General features: G+C 38.7%; 1 protein-coding gene across 1 annotated transcript in view; it reads right to left on the bottom strand.

Annotated features, from left to right (window-relative positions):
- The window catches only part of eif2b3 (eukaryotic translation initiation factor 2B, subunit 3 gamma), a 35,382-nt gene extending 22,127 nt beyond the window's left edge, over positions 1 to 13,255 (bottom strand). Inside the window, exons 1-3 of the mRNA XM_085438837.1 lie at positions 12,942 to 13,255; positions 10,361 to 10,523; positions 8,640 to 8,794 (exon numbers count right to left, since the gene is read on the bottom strand). Coding sequence (XP_085294963.1) covers positions 8,640 to 8,794; positions 10,361 to 10,508 — 303 coding nt within the window. The 5' untranslated portion in view covers positions 10,509 to 10,523; positions 12,942 to 13,255. The remainder of the gene's footprint in view (positions 1 to 8,639; positions 8,795 to 10,360; positions 10,524 to 12,941) is intronic.
- Positions 13,256 to 13,473: the final 218 nt, after the last annotated feature.

The raw sequence follows: 13,473 nt of genomic DNA, 5'->3' as shown, positions 1-13,473 counted from the left end.
CACTTGCTCTTATGGCGAGAGCAAAAGCAGTACCTGTCATTTGAACTGTTCTCCACTGTCTGAATGTGTGTTTGCATGTGGGTGCAGCCACATTTGTGTCTGTGTGCGGTATCTATCTGTCTGTCAAGAGATGAAGGCTGTCAGCATAGGGACTAATCCCACCATTAGCACCAGCAGCCTTAATGACAGAGACATTATTGCTCTGTTTGTGAAGGAGAACACAGAGTGAGAGAGAGGGGATAAGGAAGAAAAACACATGAGCAAAGAATCCACAGACTGTCAAACAAAAGAAAGAAAAGGAAAGATTACAGTGAAGTTGTTTTTAAAAAAGTATTTATATAGAATAAATGTAATATATTATCTGGTTTAAAAAAAGGATCAAAGTATGTAGAGTATGAGATCAAGGGTCAAGTTGACCTAGATTTACATGCAACTCTAATCTTGACCCGGCGACAGGAAGCTGCCACAGTAAAATTGAACGTGCCTGCAAGAGATCTCCTGACTCCTGAGACTCTGAGACCTTTCAGCTCTCTCCTCGCTCTATCACAGACTGATAAGCTCGCACACATGTTCAGAAACAGAGTACTCTCACACAGCCACACACATTAAATGGACAAAGGCGTGCTTGCTTCATTCACACATGCACGCACGCAGGCGTACACTCAGAGGCGACAGCCGAGTGGAGTCAGCTGGAGAGGCAAAGACACTTTGGCCTTTCAACAGCCAGGATCACTGGACAGGTCAGGACCACACACACTGGTGCACAAGCAATCACACACAGATTCGGATTTGTCCTAGTGGTAACTGACTTCAATCCAAAACTAGTGCTTGCACAATCCTGACCCGTATCAAGGACACTTTCTTTGTTGTATGAGGTATGAATCCACCAGTAAAGGCTGACATTCACAACTTTGTTATTTACAAGTTACAAAATTCAGCAATGTCACGTACATAAAGAAAGCTATGATGTATATAATAAACAAAGAAAGTATGAAACAGAGATTGAGGCTTCATCCAATTCCCATGAGAAGACAGCAGCAGGGAGAATTTCATGGTTTGATTCAGGAGTTGAAGCTCTATCATGACTGCTTTTGTAAATATTTCACCTTTTTCAAAGAACCGATTCGCCCAGAGCAGCGTTTAGCTGCGTGTCGGAGGTAAAATAATATTATTTTACTATTTCCATATAATTGTATATTCAGTACCAGTGAATGTTTTGAGCTACAGTGCACTTGTTGGTATACTGAAGTATACTTTATGGTATACTGCAGTATGAAAACTGACAATACTTTCGCTCAGCTGCATGCATGCATGCACGCCAGTCAGACTTTTTACCACACTTCCAATAAAAACAGTCTATTTGTTCAATCTCTTTTATATTTTGATTCCTCAAAGGATTTTTGAAGCTAAGAACTTGAAATGACTCGGCTATGTGACACTGGTCATCAAGTCAGTGTAGGTTTGAAGGATACACAAGCTTTGACTAATGTGTTCATCATAAAAAAAAACAAAAACAAACCACTGAATATTTTCCATCACCCTGGGATAAAAGTAATGTCGGTCACTTTTAACATGTACAAGTCTTGCCTGGTCTTCTTAAGATTATGAAGTTTCAACATTGCAGTTCAGTGAAAAAACAGAGAAAATGCACATGGAGTAAGGGTGTGGAGCAAGACTGTTGAAAGAGGGAAAGAAATAAAAAAAGACACATCTAAGCATGTTTGCTGTGCCGCTTTCATGAAAAGCCTCAGTCCCATCTCTCACTCCTCTCTTTCTTCACCTTTTGTGTCAAGTCTTACAGGCTGACTAACAGATGTGGACCAAAGGTGAAGCCTTGAATCACAAACTCCAATGTATATATAGCTGTTTTAGTTCATACGCGCTCATTATACCAGGTGATTAAGCCTCAACGATAATAAAAATGTCAAAGAGGCTTTTGGCGTACAAAGCAAAACGTGCATGCAAAGTACTCCTTTCACTAGTTTGGCTTATTGTGAAAGAACTCAGCATTAATCAGCATATCCGTCCACTTTTGTGTAACCTCACTGTTTGCAGAGTGAACAAAATAAAAAATGCTCCCTGTAATCTCTCCTTTCAGTGTTCGAGAGAAATGGCCGACTGTGCTCACCCAGAGCACACACCGATTCCTGTAACTATTTTGTTTGATCGGTTACACCAAATCCCCTCATGGAAGGGTGTTTGCATCAAGATGTGTGAGTGTCTACACTGTGCGCAGGCTTCGGTTTGACAGATTGAGTGATCTCTGTGCGGGGATTTGGCAGGCCATGGTTACAGTTCCTCACTCATCACCTTGCAGTGTGTGAGTGTTTGTAACTCAATGCCTCTCATCCAGCTGGCTGCTCAAAGGATTAGAAACTCAACGATTCTCAATGAGAGCATGCTGAAGCTAGTTCTGCCTAAGTGTGTGAATATTTGTACATGTGGTAATTCCAAGCATCTATTAAAAGGACTAATCTAGCTAAGAAAATAACTAGAATCTGTACACCAATTCAAAGGGGAAAAAAGAAAAACGATTAAAGCCATTTGACCAAAAGAACTGAAAGACTGATCATGTTGTAAAGAATGAATGTCAGAAGGACATTTTTATCTTCGATTGTACAGACAGGCACAAAATAAAGAAAAAAAACCCTGAAAGCTTTATCATTACAGTGAGAGCATTTAGTGCCTTTGCTACACTGTGAGGAGTATTTTGCTGGCAACTTGAATGTAAAGCTGTTTTCAATGATCAGCTTTATCCATGATTTAACATTTCTGTCTTGAGAAGAGCCACTCTCTTTTCAGGACAATAACACCCAGAGAATCACGTGGAATCACTAGATTTTTAACCCATTTGAATATCTACGCAACATGTCAAGTGTGGCTGACCAAAAAGATTACTGTATTTTCCACATTATAAGGCGCACTTAAAATCCTTTAATTTTCTCAAAAATCGACAGTGCGCCCTATAATAATAGTTAAAAACTGTCTAAATTCTTTCATCTTTAATAAAATGATCAGCGTTGCTGCTTTACCAGGTGTAACAATTAAATTTAACATGCAGGCATCCATGAAAACAGAATTTATTAAATTTAACAGAGTTAGAAGTTAGCAGGAAGTTAGCTTGCTAGTTTCCACCTAAACATGATATAGCATGTTCTGATTGAGAGATTTCTGAAAAAATTAAAACACACAGCGCTGCTTTCGATTAATGCGCCTTATAATCCGGTACGCTTGATGTATGAAAACAGACCTGTGCATCGACATTGCGCCTTATTATCCAGTGCGCTTTATGGTCCGAAAAAATACGGTAATTGTAGTGATTGAGGCTCTAAAACAACAGTCTTACATCAGATTGTGATAGAGATTTCAAGATGACTGTTTGTGACCTGACCTGGGACAAAGTTAAAGAAGCTACAACTCACATTGTAACTGAAACTATAGCCTGCTAGGGTTATCAAAATACTAGAATGTCAAACTTACCGAAATGCAGTGTAAAAAAAAAAAAAAAAGCACAGGGGGAAAAAGATTAGAACAATACAAACTTTACCAACTTAATAACACATGGCTAATATAGGAACTGTGAGGAACTGCTTATAGTTAAATGACTAACGTTAATGTGTGTGTCAGTCAGGCTAACGTTTATGAGTATGTAATACTTTACTCTTTGTAAAGACTTGTTCAGTCTTGGGGTGCTGGTATAACTCATTGGGTTGAACAGTCAAACCAAATGCCTAAAGGCTTCTGCAGAGTCCACCCTGTGCCATTTCCTGCATGTCCATGCTTTCTCCCTCCTTTCCTTACTACTCTAGTCTCCTGTCACGAAAAAAGGCTAAAAAAACCCGTCTAAATTAATCTAAATAAAGTTGTCCAGTGATGCTAATGTCAAATATTTCAGCTGCTAGTGAGGAGAGGTGCTGGGTGAAGTGTGTCAACTAGAGGAGGCAAAGACTGCACTGGTGGTAATGATACTGATACAAATGAGTAATTTGATAGTAATTTTTAGTATCTGAGAATTGATTTTTTTGACAACCCTACTACACCCTACATCTACTTATCATCCAGTAGGAATGTAGCATGTAATGATGCTTAGTGTTGGGAATGGAAATTCCTGGAAATATTAGGATCCTGTGGTTTTTCTTCCTTTTAAGATTAAGGGTGGGCGATATTGTTTCAGATTGTTCCTCTTTTCTATATGTTGATAATTAAGTGGTTCTGGTATTGTGAAATTAGTTGACTCTTCTAATAATCTAGCTTTTTACTACAAGCTACACTCGTATGCCTTTCTAAGTATCAAGCAAACACATTCACCCACCTGCACATACACACTCTTTGGGAATTTGCCAAAAAGGAGGAGCGAGGGATCAAACTAGGGCTGAACGATATATCGCATTTGCGATAATATCGCGACATGATCAAGTGCAATTTTCTAACCGCAAAGGCTGCGATTATACTCTGGACATGTCCAAATTCATGGGCTGCATCCTCCTGAGGCCGCATTTGTAGACCGATTACGTCACAGCGACGCACCGAAGGCTGTCCAAATTACTACCATATCCCAGAATTCATAGCGCGGCCCAGCCAAACTCCAGTTTCCAGCAATGGCGGCCGCTACTAAGTTTTAAAATTACTCATACTAATCTTTCTGGGTCACAAAATAAACTTTTAACATATTTTCAGGCGAGAAAGTAGTTGTGTAAACATCAAATATCTGCTCGGTTTATCAAGATATCCCATATTTGCAAAAGTGCTTCGACGTTTTCAGAGGCGTCTGCTACCCACCAGCTCGACAGCTAGCCGGGAGCTCGAGGGTTACTGATGCGGCCGAGAACGGCACAACTCCCGGCACATCATTTTCAGATCACCGCGGAGTTTCGCTGCTCGGGTTAAACGTAATATATAAGTCACTTAGACAACCTAAAAATGTTATTGTTGGGCTTTTTTCAGTGTTTTGTTTGTTCGTGAGTAAATCGGTTTGGCTGAGATTAAAGTTATTAGATTAGATAAAATAAAACTTTATTAATCCCCCGGGTGGGTTCCTCCTTGGTTTTCACACAGCTGACTAAACGTCAAACAGAAAACTTATTAAACAGAAGTATGAGACAGTCGAGAATTTACACCAGTGTCTGGTTATATTTTAGATAGCAAGAAGCAGACGGCCGAGTTTATTAAACTCCACCGAGACAGCGGTGACGCTAATCAGAAGGCTAGACCGTCCAATTTCACGCCTTTAAATTTTAAAGGCGTGTTTGTGTGTGTGTTTATACAATTGCTATTATGTTTGCACTTTATGTGTAATGTTACTGACTGCAGAGATCAGTAAGATGTGTGTATTTTTTATTTATTAGTTTTATTTATTTAATATTATTTTTTAATTGAATGACTGTCTAGTAGTTCACAGATGTCGAAAAACTGAGTGTGGTAAAGCCACTGATTTTTTTTATGTATATTTCTGCAATCTGCACATTGTACTGACTTTCATTTTAATGTTTACACCAGGGTTCCTTGTCAGCACTTTATGCTCAGATGTTTGTAAGCTAAAAATAAACTATTGTGTATGTTCAAATATACTGTTGTGATTGAAGAAGTTAAATAAAAATGTCAGTCATCAATTCATGCATCACCTCATGTCATCATAACAGAGGTCTGTCTTCCAGGAAAGAACAGTTTAAAATTAATGTAATATAGTATTGGCCATACTATATGATGTATTACTTGTCTTTGTTTAATAATACAGAAGACAAAGACCTTAAAAAATAATCGCATCGCAATCGCAATATTGGGGCAAAAAAATCGCAATTAGATTATTTTCCATAATCGTTCAGCCCTAGATCAAACCCCTGACCAGAATCACAATCCAGATCAAGAGTTGTGATTGTGCCAGAAAAAAAAAGTCATGATCTTCTGGCCAATCACCTACCAACACTTGGTTCAGATCATAATATAATTAAAAAAATATACCAACAAAAACTCGTCTTGATTAAATAAAGATGTGACTGGATGCAAAAGTTAATTTTGTATGGCAAAATGTTTGGACTGCATTTCTGTAACTGCCAAAAATGTGTCTTTTCTTGTAAATGTTTGAGTCAGACAGTACCGTAGATCAGCACTATTTACCTTGCTGATTTCATATAGCATTACTGTAAATATGTATTGGCTGAAAGCCTGAAAACAACCATAAAACCTTAAATTATTGACATACGCATGAATCACAATGAATTAATTACTCAAAAGCATTCATAGTATCACCTTCATTTAAGATTTGATGAGTCTGAATTAATTGTGATTCTTAAAACTGACATTTCTAACTAAGCCAGTGGTATACAATTCTTTGATAGTAAAACAATAAACAAGAGAAATTGCTTTTGAAACACATCAGCGGCCAACCCTAACCCCAAACTAACCCTAAACTCATATAAACATGTCTTCATGGACACAAGGGGCCAGTCAGTACAATGGCATATACACAGGGTCACCATACACCCTTACATACCCAAACACAAATGTTGCACAGATGTCCATGACTGCTGCATGAGAATAAATGGTGCACTGGGTAAACTGGCAGCACAAGGAGTTTGAGTCTTAACCATGACCTCATCTGTTTAGAGTGAATCGGATGAAGGGAGGGATGGAGGGATCAGCAGGCAGGATATAGAGGGGGGTATGGAAATTGCAGTTGGGGGTCATGGATACCAAGACAGCATATGTACACGTGTGTGCCTGTGAATGTTTGTGTGTATTTTAAAAATGTGCAATGAGGTACCTCGGCGGCCTTGGCCATTCAAAGCAGGAAAAGGCATGGATCGGTGGTCAGCCCAGCAGTGTGAACGTTAGGGCTGCCACAAATGGTTATTTTGATAGTCGACTAGTCACCGATTATTTTTGCGATTAGTCAACTAATCAGATCATGCATCCATTGGACATACAACGTACAGCTTATTACACCAGCATGCATCTGCTCTTATATAACTATCATTAGCTTACAGCTTTAAGTGTTTAAGGTATGTGCTAACTAAAAATAAAGACAAGATGATAGTTTATTACATTTTAATGAAATTTGCAGATTGTTTCGGTGGAGTTTAATAAACTCAGCCGTCTGCTCCTTGATATCTAAAATATAACAGGACACCGGAGTATATTCCCGAGCATCTCACACTTCTGATAATCAGTTATCTGCTTGACGTTTATTCAGCTGTGTAAAAACTATAACTTTAATCTCAGCCAAACCGATTTACTCAGGAACAAATAAAATACTAAAAAAAGCCAAACAATAACATTTTTAAGTTATCTAAGTGACTTATATATGTTTAACCTGAGTAGCGAAAGACGGCGGTGGGTTTGAAAACGATTTGCCAGGACTCCGGTGTTCTCACCGGCTCTAGTGAGCCTTGAACCCCAGCTAGCTATCGAGCTGGTGGGTAACAGACGTCTCCGAAAACGTCGGAGCGCTTTTGAAAATATGTGGTGTCTTGATAAACTGAGCAGATATTTGAGGTTTACACGGCTACACGTTTATTTTGTGACCCAGAAAGAATAATAAGAGTAATATTAAAACTAACTAGCTGCCGTCATTGTTGGAAACTGAGCTGGGCCACGCTTTGAATTCTGGGACAGAGCTTCTTCTTCTTCGGGGTTTAACGGCAGCTGACATCCTTGTAAATGCAGTGCTGCCATCTTCTGTTTCAGTCTGCTATTACACTCTTAAATCCTACTAGTTATCCCTGCGTCTTTTGGGATGTTACAAAGCTTCAAACGACGCGTTGACTATTAAATTAGTCGTCGACGATTTTGATAGTCGACTAATTGTGGCAGCCCTAGTGAATGTCCACCTAAACTTCCCCCGCAATCTTTGTCAATTTTTTACCTTACCTAAAACCTTTCTGCAATTCTTTGTATGGCTGTGACATTAAACAGAATAAAAATTTATAAATAAATAAAAAAAACTCCCTACAAAACACTGTCAATCAGAGCAATGGAGAATGGTATTACAGAGCAGAACATGCAACATGCAGTGTCTGTGGATGCAACATGCAACTCTTTACTGGCACTGCATAATAAAGCAAAACTCAAACCAATGCTTCCTGCAAATAAACAATTTAACCATAATATTTTGTTAAAAAAACACTGCAAACAGTATCCTATATTTTTGTAGACACTGGAACAAGTGTTAGGATAGTCGCAGTCATGCAGGACTAGAAACTGGAAACTAGTAACCAGTTGCTAGGGAAAAATAGTTTATTCTTCCACCATTTGGGAAATGGTTGCTAGAGGTTGCTGGGAGTCGCTTGCAAATGGGTGCTATACCAGGTTCCGCAGTTGCCCACAATTTCAGACAACGACTTGTCTGCAAACGCTAGCCCCGTAGTTGCAGAGTGATAATGAAACTGTGAAAAATATGATGGAAATGTAAGCTATTCACCTTCAAAGTAATGTATAAATGTTGTGCCTTATCACTGCCAACAAAACATTTTAAAAAGGTGCTCCGGACCCTTGTGACTGAGGCCTTTAGTGTAACCCTTTCATTAATTCAGTCTGATCTAATTCATACTTATTTTCCATACATAGCAAATAAAGGTCCAAGAGATTGAGAGTAAATATGCCGCCCTCTCCCCCCCAAAAAACACCCACAAATACATACGCACCTTGATCTTTGGCTGGATGTGTCTGAGAGCATCAGCGGTACCCATGTCGCCATCTTCCTGGATAGAAACCACATCCAGTTTCATCTTCACATCCTTTATTTTAAGGTCTGTGCTCATCGCCTTCTGGACCTCTTTGGTAGTGATCACTATCACCTCTGAAAACACAGTTCACAAAAGTATCCCTTTGATTATCTTACCTTCATAAAAAAGGAGACAAGCCACAGCAGATGCTTACATGGCTATAATATGTTGTGAGCTTCAAATAAGCCACTTTTGTGTTTTTTATAAAGTTGGTAGGAACAGTACTAGACCACTTTACGAATCTAAAATGTTGTAGAATCAGTCTAGTTTAATTAGCCTTGCCTGCATTAAATGGTTTATACCGGGCATTTGCTCACTCTAGCTGTGTCAGCCTAGTAAAACCTAATTGCACAGATTTGGCTAGGAAAATGCACACTGTAAACTGCTGGCCACACAGAATGATTATGTATAGAAAGCAACTTTTATTTAACCTAGCACAGGCTTTTGTAATGAACAGCATATTGCCAAAAATAAATAAATAAATACTTTAGAAGGTCAGGCTTTCTGAGCCCCACTGCATGCTGCTGCACAAGAGTCAGAAAACTTGACTGTAAAAAAAATAGTGAGGAAATGCACACCTGACATGCTGACAATGTCAAGTTGACAAGCTGATGGAAGTACAACTAAAACAGACCAGAGCAAAATCTGACTCAATGTAAAATATTTGTAATGGTGTTAACTGAGGATTTCAGTGCCAAACAAAAGCAAAACTTTCACTGACCTTAAAGAGAATAAAGAATTACAACTGGCTTCGCTTTTACATATTTAGAGTTTGAAAAGCATAACACATTTTAAAGTAACTTGTTGTTTCTTTTAGGTATTTTGAATGTTTTAACAATGGTGAAAAACATCTAACCAGTTTTAACTCCCCAGAATTTAGAGTCCAAGTAGTTGGTCAACAACTACTTGTGTAGGATAGATCTTGCTTAAAGTCTAGTATTGCAAATTATTGCTTATCCCCCAAAACAGATAATTTATTAAACACACAGCTATAGTTTGCACTTCCCTGGATTCTGCCTGGCTTTAACACTCCAAATGATGAACCAGCAATGAAAGAAATATCATTTTTTAAGTCACAGTTGACATGATTGTAATCATAAAACCATTTTTATGACCTCCGCTGACATTCTCTCTTCATTATGTCACTGCACAAATAACTCTCTCCCTTTAAGAGTGCTCACAGTTTCTACATCAGTTTTTGTATCTGTAATTTAATCCTGACAGTACTAACATGAAAAAAAGGAGTCCTCAGTTATAATAGGAGGTGAAACTATTTTTCTTATAGGTCTGAGTTTCCACTTTTTGTTCCAGACTTTCCAAGTGGGCCACATAAACTTACTGGCAGGATTTTTGCTTCTTTACATTTTATGTGGAAACCAAGAATGACTTAGCCCTAACTTTAAGACTTCTCCCCCGCTACCACTTACACAAAGCTTACATGCAACAAATACAGTTGATGTGAGCTGTACGCTACAATATCAGACCTGATTTTATAACTTAAGATGACCTATAAAGCAACAAATATTTTCACATATTATGGACACCCAGACCTCTGAATAATATTTCTAATATTCAGTATCAGCTGAAATAATAGCTGAACCAAGAGATAAAGAAGCATTATATTTATTGCTAGCTCTCACCTTCAAATCCCACCTTCTCCAGAAGTTTAAGGGGATACCACATAAGGGGCTTGTTGCCAACAGGCAGCATAGCTTTGGGGGTGTTGTATGTCAGATCAGTCATACGAGAACCCCCACCCGCCGCCATCAGCACCGCTTGGAGCTCCATGTCTGCTGCAGATGGCTAAGAGAGGAGGGGACATTGTAAATGAAAACGTATAACATACAGTACTGACCACAGGTGTAGACTTAGTACTTCAACAAATTAATACAGCACTAAAATACTGTCGATAATATTTGTGTATAATACTCTGTAAAATAGTATATAAAAGCACAAAGAGTAAATTATGTTCATATTAGCAATAATGTGAGTTCCTAAATGTAAATGGACACCATGGGTAAATGGGCTATTGTACATCAGTTCAATATAGTTCATGCACAAGAGCACAAACAGATCCTTGTTAAAGAAGTAAGTCTTTTTATTACTTTAATTACTAGTTTTTAAATGCATTTAATGCTACTGTTATGTTCATTTTAAATAAAGTGTGTTCAATGTACACATATAACATACTGATGATGCTGTGTGCCTCAGCTATATACTCCAATCAGTCTTCCAAGTGACACTCCCTCTGCTCTACCCTGTTTACCGTATTCAAAAAGTCTTAGCTCACACCAGCCAAGATTGCAGGTGGCCAGTCTAACAGAAGGCTAACACAGACAGACAATCGATAATGCTCACATCCACATCTATCGTCAATTTACAAAAACCAATTAAGCTAACCCCATGAATATCTTCAGACTGTGGGAGGAACACAGAGAACATGAAAACTCCACACAGAGGCCCCAGCTGGCTAGCACACAGGAAGCTAATGACAGAAGGTTAGCAGTTTAGAGGCATTCCAGACCTGCTTCAGATGTTTAGTAGTTTGTGAAATTGCAATTTGTGGTCACGTGAACTGACACAACTGACAAGCTCTCTATGATTCATTTACTCTCAAGCCTGTGTGACTGAACAGTGATGCTAGACGGATTTTATTTTACAAAGTCAGGACATTAATGTTAGGGATCAGTGGACTCCTACTCAAAAGACTGAAACTGTGAATTCCCTAAAATACTAGTATCATCATTATGATCATCAAGAACTGTGTTTTTCTGTCTTTCATGGTATTGGCTTGATGTCACTAATGAGATCTCGTTGCTGATGGATGAGCACAGGAGTTAGCTTCTAACATTTCTGAATGTCATGATCATGCTGGCAACTAGGGCAGTGCCACATCAAAACAACCACAATAATACCAGTATAAATTTCACACAATACAAAAATGTCTTATCGCAAGTTTCTTGCTATAGCAACGCCATGCATTTACATTCCCTAGTGCACACGACGACAATGGGACAAGACTAGGCATCTCTGAGAGTGAGAATCAATGACGGTTTATTATAAACAAAAACCATACTAATAAAATATCGTAGTTCCCACTAAAAGCGAAAACAACAAACATATTTCAGCACTTGGAGGAAATACACATGGCCACACATTGTACAACCAGGCTATAAAGTAGAAGATACAGTGCAAATGTAAACAAATGGCTCCACCGAGGACCACTAGCTGTTCTCTAAATGCCAGGGAGAACAAACAGTGGATGGAAATTACATATGTGGTTATATAGTGGAATAAGCAGGACTTTAAGCAGCTGGTTAAAAGGCTGTTGAACCAACATCCAAGAATGTAATGCTATGTAATCACTACTTCAGTATCGTGCTGGTACTTCTGGTAACCGAATAGATTCATACTTCAATCAGCATTATTGTTGGGTCTTTACCTTAAAATATAAAGCACCTTGAGGCAACTGTTGCTGAGATTTGATACTATATAAATAAAATTGAACTGAATTTAAATTAGTGTTTCATCAATGGAAAAGAAGAATGGAAAATACACTTTATTTACAGTGATGCTGATGCCTGCAAGCATCACTAAAATCTTGTTCAGAATTCTTTTCTATATCATCAGTAATACTGTTATTGCAAGTTTCACTGAAATACTGTGATTTGATTTTGAAGTTATACCGCCCAGCCCTACTGGCAGCACACAATCTGTTTCATTCACCTTCATACCAAGAGCATGCACAGCTTAATACTTGTTGAATAGACTCCTAGTGTCTTCCCCCCCCCAAGCATTCAGTGGTATCGACCTTCAACACTATGATACCAGTGCATCACCAACAAGTTTGCACAACTGTGCTTCATTGTATGTAAACAAAGATGCCTGTGCTTTATTGTAACGTACGGCACCTATGGCTGAAAATGAGGAAAAAGAGGATGAATCTGCATATTGTGTTTATCATGATGAAATATGACATCTAAAATCACGCAGTTATTTGACTCCCACAGTCACAGCTTTCTTAGTCTCAGTACAGCGTGTGCTTCACACAGCGCCTGCTCTCCTGAACGTTTATATCCAACAGACATCATGTCATCGCTGTAGTAACCACTAGCGTCAAACTGGCATGTGTGCTCAGGACATACCCTGTTGACCGAGAGCACACCCATGCTTTAAGAATTAATTCAAAGCCGAAGCACTGAGATATAAAACTTTACCTACCTGTCAGAATCCCTCCGAGCTGTTCGGCTGCCTGGAAATGACAGCGGTGCTAGACGCATGTAACTTGCCGTCAGTGTTGTTAGCACTCGGCTAAGGACTAGCAACGAGCAGTAAACGATGCCGCTTTTTTAGAGATAGATTACAACCAACCGGACACGTTTCTGAAAACCGACAGGTAACTTAAATACAAGTAAATAACAGATATTAGATTTCTCGCCAAATAATTTAACAGTAATTACGCAAAAGACGCTAAGCAACTAGCATTTTAATGATGACACCTGCGTGCCTTTAATGAAATACGTCCGTGCGGGAAACTACTTCCTCTGTAGTATGGTTCCGATCAGAGAATAGAAGAAAAACTAGACCATGATTTGTCATAGACTAAAGTTTTTTACAGACAAGGGGAAAAGGAGGAATAGGTGTGGTTGAGAAGGACAGATCTGTTTAAAAAGAAAAAAAATCTTCACTCTGCTAGGGTATAATATCATCATGCTGGCAAGCTAAACTATGATTTATACTAAATTAATTTTCC

This window comes from Copadichromis virginalis, linkage group LG18, assembly GCF_057382275.1.
Source record: "Copadichromis virginalis isolate Kocher_CV1m ecotype Utaka linkage group LG18, C_Virginalis_male_GT1.1, whole genome shotgun sequence".
Taxonomy (NCBI): domain Eukaryota; kingdom Metazoa; phylum Chordata; class Actinopteri; order Cichliformes; family Cichlidae; genus Copadichromis; species Copadichromis virginalis.
The sequence above is the reverse complement of the archived record's forward strand: the minus strand, read 5'-3'. Positions and strand labels throughout refer to the sequence as shown.